This window comes from Sceloporus occidentalis, unplaced genomic scaffold (assembly GCF_023333645.1).
Source record: "Sceloporus occidentalis isolate IW3139 unplaced genomic scaffold, rSceOcc1.0.p SCAF_8, whole genome shotgun sequence".
Lineage (NCBI taxonomy): Eukaryota > Metazoa > Chordata > Lepidosauria > Squamata > Phrynosomatidae > Sceloporus > Sceloporus occidentalis.
The window spans coordinates 49186455-49194736 of NW_028316988.1; the positions used below are offsets into that span (position 1 = coordinate 49186455).

The window sequence follows — 8282 nt, forward strand, 5'->3', positions numbered from 1 at the left end:
ATGGTCAGATAATTACTTCATAAAGCTTGGTGGTAACAGTTCCTCCCTGTAGAGAAAGGGGAACTATTACTGGCATCAGTAAGGTACTGAATGAGGGCAGACAAATTGAAAATCCAGATAAGACAGAGGTACTCCTGGTCAGTTGTAAGGCAGATCAGGGAATAGGGACTTTGCCTGTGCTGGATGGGGTTAGTATATCACCCTATTCTTGGCTCTTGGACATACTACTCATAACTAGAATTCACATCTTAAAGTGCTAAACTTGCTTCCAAGTTTCATGAGCAGATGAAACTGTGCATAAAAAAACTCTTGTGCAAGCCCCATTGAAACAAATGGAAGAGAATGGTGCGTGTGTGGCTTCAAGTCACCTGCCGACTTAAGCCAGCACCATGAATTTCATAGGGGTTCCTTAGCTAAGGAATACTCAGAGATGGTTTTGCCAGTTCTTTCTTCTGAAATAGAACCTACAGCACCTTGTGTTTGCTGGTGGTCTCCCATCCAAGAACTAACCAGGGCTGTCCCTGCTTAGCTTCTAAATTCAGACAGGAGTTGGTGCCTTCAGAGTATTTAGGCCTAGCTGAGGATAGTGTGGCAAAGCCTAAAAATTACTAGAGTAATTTTTACTCTATGGATGTTAATGAATATATTGGAAAGCAGCAGCAAACATGCATCATCATTTCCTAATCCTCAAGGACTCTGGTCGTGAAGGACTGGCAAACCTCAAATATTTATCAGTTTTGAACCAGTTTGGCATTCCCTGCAACAATATTTTGTCATAATAATGATAATAATTAAGGTCCATGCCACACTTGTGGGTTAATTATTTCAGTAATTATGTAGCTATGGCAAGCCTCTGAGCCCTGCATAATCTGTACTGGAGACATCTGGGGATTGTTGTGGGCTGCTATTAATCCTGCTGGTTATTGCACCAATTCAAAGAAGGACACATTTGTTTGTGCCAGTCATATACAGTACAAATGTGCATTTTTGTGTGATTTTTCAGTGTGATGGGAGGATAAGAAGGACACAGTAGGGAGGAGGAGGGAGGGGAACTAAATGGGTGAACAAATCGTCTCGTCCAGGGAAGGATCTTTGAGTTCCTAATGTTTGCTCCTACCTGGATCATCTCCATATCTAAGGTATATCTGAGACCTAATTTAAGTGCTCGCAGGGTGATGATGGTGATGGAGAGCTTTGAACAGCAGGAATTCACATCATACTGCAATCTCCTTTTTGGAATAGGTTTAGGGATTAAAAAGTAAACCTTATATGCTGCATGAATACAAAGAGAAGGGGGCTGTTGCAGTGAAACATAATCCGTAGCATACTACCACTACTAATGTGCCAGGTGTACATCTCTGTCTGTTTTGTCAGTTTCCTTTGAAGACAAGAGCTATTGTGGATTTCGTCAAGGGTTTCCAGATTATTCTGGAATGCAAATACAACACTAAGATTCTGTTTCCTCAACCCTAGCCCTTTCTGGCTTGCCTAATCTTGGGCAGATGTCATCTTGCTCTCATCTGTGCCAGTGGGGCATTAGGACCCGGAGGTGGCTGAGCAGCAGAGGCAGGATGCCTGTCTCTTTTGTCATCCTCCTCTTTGCCTCTGCAGCCCTGATTTCCTTCAATGGTGACTGACCATCTCTTGCCCTGTCAGGCTGCCAGACCAGCGCTGTGACCCCCAATGGCCTCTCCCCGGACTATAACCATTGTGGCCCTCTCTGTGGCCTTGGGGCTCTTCTTTGTCTTTATGGGGACCATCAAGCTGACCCCGAGACTCAGCAAAGATGCCTACAATGAGATGGTGAGTTACACAGCAGTGATGGGAGACATTTTGCTGCCTGATGGACCTGCCATTCCTGCTGCTTTCTGGCTCTTCCTTTGCAAGCAGGATCAGCAATGAAAAGAAGCTGCTGTGGGCAGGAGAAGGGGAATGGATGCTAGCAAGGAAAAGAGCAGCAGCATCAAACCTGAAGCTGCCACTTTTAAACCCCTCTTTTTCTGCTGATAGTTTCCCTTCCTGTGGCTTTCCTTTCCCCTGAACAGAAGAAAAGCAAAAATGATAGAATATAAGCGAAAGGCTGAAAAGAGAGGGGGGAAACAGAAATGAGGGAGACAGCTCTGCACAGGAGTTGTTTCTCTGCTATGGGAGAGCCCAGCTCTTGGCGTAGAAAGGGATCCTTTTTTGTTATTATTTCCACAAGACAATATGGGATGGCGAACTGGTTTTGCTGGTAGGGAAGAAGAGAGTGCAATGCCTGGATCTTTCCTCCTTTCCTGCAAAATGACCCAGATCCCCTCCTGTAAAAAGCAGCACCAGATAAAACCAGATGCGGTGGCCATGTCAGGGAGCAGATTCTGAGCCAGAAATGAGAAATGATTTGCTTTCTTACTTGTGTGTGCGTGTGTGAACATATCTGTGTGTACGTACATGTGTGTGTTTGAAAGAGAATCTGATGCAGACACTAAAAGGTCTTGTACTAGTGCTGTCAAAGAGCAACGTAACACCCTTCATCTCTCCCCAAGAGAAGGTTCTGGAAAATGAAAAATGGGGCCCTTCATCAACCTGGTATTTCTAACTGAGAGAAGCAGCCTTTCCCTCCCAATAAGACCAGTATGGTACCAGTAGGAGCCTCTCTGTCCATTGCTCATAAAGAATCCTGTACTGAGCCCCACCTCTGTTGCGATGCAGGCAGCTGAAGCGCCATAGCCCATCATGTTTCACAGTCTTGCTCCCTCCAGGTCATATTAGGCATCTATTTAAATAACAGGCCTTTCCCATCCGTTGTTTATCATACCATATTAAGATATCTAGCTATCCGATGTTTTTAGTACAGCTCAGCTTTTCAATTTGAGCTTGCAATTCTCAAACAGTGAAAGTAGAAGAGGCTGAGATCTGGCCTATAGCAACTTCTACATCTCAGTGCTCTCCAGCATTGTCCCCAGACAGCATTACTACACCGACTGAATATAGTGGCCATTATAGTCTGACATAACTGGAAGGTACCAAGTTGCAGTAAGACTGATTTATGGGCTGCAGTTGTCATGCCAATGTGGTGGTGTGGTTTGAGCATTGGGCTATGACTCTCAAGACCAGGGTTCAGATCCCAGTTTAGCCATGTAAACCCACTGGGCGATCTGGCGAAGTCACACCCTCTCATCCTCAGAGGAAGGCAATGTCAAACTCCCTCTGAAGAAACTTGCCAAGAAAGCTCAATTATAGGTTTGCTTATAGTACAAGAAATGGTCAGTCACCATTGAAAGAAATCAATGACCAAACTACTACTTGAATCCACACAACAACATTTAGAGAACACCTTCATTGCAGCTATTCCTGGATGTGTGTTGTGTTTGGTGAGCTGTCACCTGAGTGAACATTCAGGTTTTTAGCAAACTGATTTCCGAACAAATAATATTTCTTCTTCAGTTATGAAGCCAATGCCAAGAGTAGCATGAATGAGGCTGACTTTCATTATCTCATTCAAACATGTGCTCCATCTTTTCTTGTAAAAGCAAAGGTAGTCTCAGCAGATGCTTTCTGATAGCTGATGGTTATTTTCTCAGCTGTCCCAGACTCTGTCATGAAAAAAGCAGTTACCAGGAAGGGCAGCAGCCATTACTTTTCCCCCAGCATGCTCTGGAATGACACAATATTCAGGGTTTTATGAGGAAACACAAGAGGCAGACCTCAATGAATGGTTCTGCCACTACTCTTCCTTTAAAAAACGAAACACACAGCAAGCGTAAAAAATGTTAATGCATAAATTATATTGATTGAGATGGGTGTTGATCTATCTTTGTGTGAGCTAGGAATGAGTATGTTGCTGATTCATTACCACTGAGTAACCAGCCTCCCTCTCTCCTGTTTAGGGCAAGGTTTTCATTCAAAGGATGGTGTTTTGGTAACTTTGCAAGACCAGCATCTTATTTTATTTTTGAAGCAAACTAGTACCATAACCAGATGACAAGAAAAATGTTATTTTTTTCAAAACAGGGACGAGAAAATAAGTCCACCCCTTCCACTATTGTTTAAGGACTATGATATTAATTTGATAAAGAAATTGGAAGTTGTGAAGTCAAAGACTTTCATGGCTGGCATCCATAGTTTTTGTGGGTTTTTCAGGCTATGTGGCCATGTTCTAGAAGAGTTTATTCCTGACGTTTTGCCAGCATTTCTCAGTAAAATAAACCTTAGTTCATTGGTCATAATAGTTTTCGTTGATATTTTGAATTTTCATAGGATAAAACCAATAATCTTAAATAAAACAAAATGTTGGTTTTGGATGAGGAGTTTTCAATTCTGCAGAGAAGACTAACTCTTAAAATGGTGTTTGATATTTCATTATTTATGTGTATTTTTAAATTATTTCTATTTTACCTTTTAACCAAAGTAGACTGCAATTCTGTTGGTTAATCCCAACTAGAATAGACCCATTGCCCCTATTGTTGATGGGTGAGAATATGTAGGTAATCCGACTAATTCAGTAGTTGTATTCTACTCAGCACAAATGATAGAATTTAGATATAGTTTTAATTGTTCTGACCAATTAATCAACTAATGCCACAATCCTCTGTTTGTTGACCTGAGTATAAATGCCACCGAACTCAATGAGATTTACTCCTAATTAGAAATATATAGGTTCACACTGTAAAGTTACAGCCCTACAAACAGCATGTGCTATGTTCCCTTCTGGAGTGTTCATGAAAGTAATTTTAACTATGCAGTTCTATAAAACATCATTTTCACCCTACCTTTTCTAGAAGTGAACATTTGGGAAATAATTATATGTGGTAGATACATTAGCCTTGTTTGCCTAAATATAGCAGAAAGAGGACTACTATTTACTGAGTTCATTTAACAGATGACTCCTAGAAAAATAAAATGAGATCTCGGAATTATGGATGTTAATGTAGTCAGACTTTGCTTATGAACCGTAAATCCAGTTGTGTTCAACGTTAAAGAGAAGAGCAGATGTAAATATGTAGTTCAGTCTTTTCCATGTTTAATCAGAAACTAGGGCATTTGGTGGCTTCCATGTCAGTAGGGTGGTTAATCCACTTTAATCCAAACTTTTTAAGCAGCTAGCCAAGGCCCTGAACCTATTCTGGAGATAGGATTCAGTACTTTTGATAGTTCTTTTAAAATTCAGACTTAAACCCAGAACAGATTTACCATTCCATTGACAAGGTATTAGAAGTGTGTCCCACTGAGTTCCCTTAGTCTCAACATGAAGTATGCCCTGAAGCAAAGTTAAAATCTTGTAAAGGACCAGGTCAGCTTAAGGACCACACATTCCTGAGTAAGCCTAGCCAGATACTAGTTCCATCTGAATACTCAATACTGTACCATCTAAGAAATTCATCGAAATGTGTGTAAAACAGATTTTGTGAAGTCGAAGGCTTTCATGGCCGGCATCCATAGTTTTTTGGGCTATGTGGCCAAATGTAGAAGAGTTTCTTCCTGACGTTTCGCTACCATCTGTGGCTGGCATCTTCAGAGAATGCAAGCATTCGCTGAAGATGCCAGCCACAGATGCTGGCGAAACGTCAGGAAGAAACTCTTCTACAACTGGCCACATAGCCCAAAAAACCCACAAAAAACTATAAAACAGATTTTCTTTGGTAGTGCTACAGCTTTGAAAAATTGGATGAAAGACTGTCACCTCTTGCCTTTGCTATCAAATTCTTCTCATCCGACAAGTGACTTTACTGAAATAGGACAAAATGAATCTTCTTTGTTCAGTTCTATTCAAATCAATGGGCCTTATCACAGGGGTTTTGCAGCTCAGATCCGGAGTCACTACAAATCCAGCCATGCGTATTCACGTTATAACATGATGCATTATCAGACATAATTGCTTTCTATGGGGGGTGTCATTCCGAGGCGGATCCACAGTCAATTCGGAGTGACACTTCATTTTTGCGAATTCACAAAAATTGTTTCCAAGCTCACTTCGATTTCACTCCAAATTGGTCTGGTGTGGAAGATCACCCCAATTTTGCCCCCAGTGACTCCCTGCAATCTGTCTCATCATCCCTTGCCTGCTCCTTCACTCCGATATCGCCACCAGTGACCCCCTGCGGCCTGTCCCATCATCCCCTGCCTCCTCCTTCACCCTGACCTGCCCCCCCCGGCACCCTGCGACCTGTCCCATCATCCCCTGCTTCCTCCTTCACCCCAATGAAGGATGACAGCTAAGGAGGGGGCAGGGAAGGATGACAGCATCCAGAGCCCTACTGAGCATGTGCAAGGGTGCCAATTCGAATCATTGAATCTCTCTGGTGTGGTAATACAATGTGCACTTGCTCTACTTTGCCCAAGTAGAAACCACAGTTTCGTTCTTCAGGTATGATAATACATCACATGAATTGCCTTGGACTCTGCTCCCCCCTCGCTTCAAATTGGAGCTCCTGTTTCACGCGTGATAAGGCTCAATGCTGTGCTCCATTATGGACCTATGTTTGTGTTCCTAGGAGAGAGCTAGAAGCTACATGTCAGATCCTATCTGTATTGAATGCCATGTTTTTTCTGTTTTGATTACAGAAACGGGCTTACAAGAGCTATGTCCGAGCACTGCCCATGCTTAAGAGAATGGGAATCAGCTCCATCATTCTTCGCAAGAGTATTGGAGCCCTCGAGGTGGCCTGCGGCATTGTCATGACACTAGTTCCTGGCCGTCCCAAGGATGTGGCCAACTTTCTGCTGCTGCTGCTTGTTCTGGCTGTGCTCTTCTTCCACCAGCTGGTGGGAGACCCCCTCAAACGCTATGCCCATGCCTTGGTCTTTGGGATCCTGCTTACCTGCCGCCTGCTTATTGCCCGTCAGCCGGAGGAGCAGCTGCCAGAGAAGAGGACCCTGTCAGTGAATGGAGAGGAGCAGCCACTTCTTGCAGAAGGAGAGCCAGCGAAGGGCAAAATGAAGGTGTCCTAGTGGGGTGCCTTTGAGGGACATATGGACCCTCCATGCAGTTCTCTCTGCAAAACACCTAAAAAGATTTGCGTTTCTTTTCTTTTTCGGTTTTGTAAAGAGTTACATATTGGAGCATGGGGTAAACCTTACGTTTGCCAACTAAACAACAACTTGGCTTGTGCAAACCTCTAAAACTGCCCTCTGCTGCACCCCCCCCCCCAACATGTATAGATATGAATTAATTTTAATGGATGTAGAGGGGAATAAATGTACCTTGTGTTGGGTGTGTATGTTTCTGTGCATATCAGAGAGACTGGCTGGATGGTTGGTAGATGAATCACTCAAACTGCCTCTGAACCAGTTTCAGGGGTAAAAAAAGGAAGCTTCTAATCCTGTGCTTGCTCACCTACCCAGTCCTCTCCCTACTTTGCCCAGCATCTAGCACTGGAGTGGTGAACGTTTTTTCTTGCTTCACATGAGCCAAGTGGTATCTCCCACCCACCTCTCTCAACAGAGAATAAAGAATGCTGCATACCCAATAATAATAATTACCTGCAGTTATTTCAATCTCCCAAGTCTGTCTGTGCTGCTGTCAGAAGATCAAGGACTAGTCAATACGTATCACCCAACACATTAGCCTGTTTTATCTGCCACCCATTCACTAACTTTATGAAGTGACAGGTTATTGTGGGTGGGTTAGAGCTTGGCACTAAGGACAGGATTCATTTTTCATCCCACACCAGGATCTGACAAATCAAAAGATAGTGAGATCCCTCTTAAGAAGCTACTTGCATTGTGTCAGTGTTGACATTGGGGGGAGAAAGAAGAAAAGGTGGAACTGTCATTAGAAACACATTTTTAAATGTATGTTGCCTTTCTTGGTTGTGTCCAGTTTGCATTCTCTTCCTCCTTTTTCTCCCCCTTAATTTATAAAAATAAACTTTTTGAAATTTGGAGGAAAATTGTCTTGTGTATTGTCAGATTTTACATGTGTGTCGTATACTTATGATTGGAATGCCTAATATCTGCATGTTGCAATTTATTATGCCCTGGCTGACTACAGAGGTGATCCTGAAGCTGAAGTTATAAAAGAGCTGGATATTAGCATGGTGTAGTGGTCTAAATGTTGGCTACAACTCTGAAAACCAGGGTTTGAATCCCTACTCAGCCTTGGAAATCCATTGGCAAGTCACTCTCAATTCTCAGAGGCAGGCAAAGGCAAACTCTTCTGAACAAGCCAAGAAAACCCTGTGATAGGTTTGCCTTAAGGTCACCAACAGAAACAGAGACAACTTGAAGCACACATAACAACATTATTTAATTTAGCTGTGATCTCTGATATGCCCTCCTTGAATATGCTGAAAATATCTGAA

At 42.8% G+C, this 8282-nt stretch overlaps 1 protein-coding gene across 1 annotated transcript; it reads left to right on the forward strand.

Moving 5' to 3' along the window:
* The first annotated feature begins 1597 nt into the window (after positions 1-1597).
* Positions 1598-8024, forward strand: LOC149308886 (putative acetylcholine receptor chaperone). The gene is made up of 2 exons (XM_089537201.1): positions 1598-1803; positions 6544-8024. The coding sequence occupies exons 1-2, from the start codon at positions 1684-1686 to the stop codon at positions 6928-6930; spliced, it is 507 nt and encodes a 168-aa protein (XP_089393327.1). The 5' UTR covers positions 1598-1683; the 3' UTR covers positions 6931-8024.
* The last annotated feature ends 258 nt before the right edge of the window (positions 8025-8282 follow it).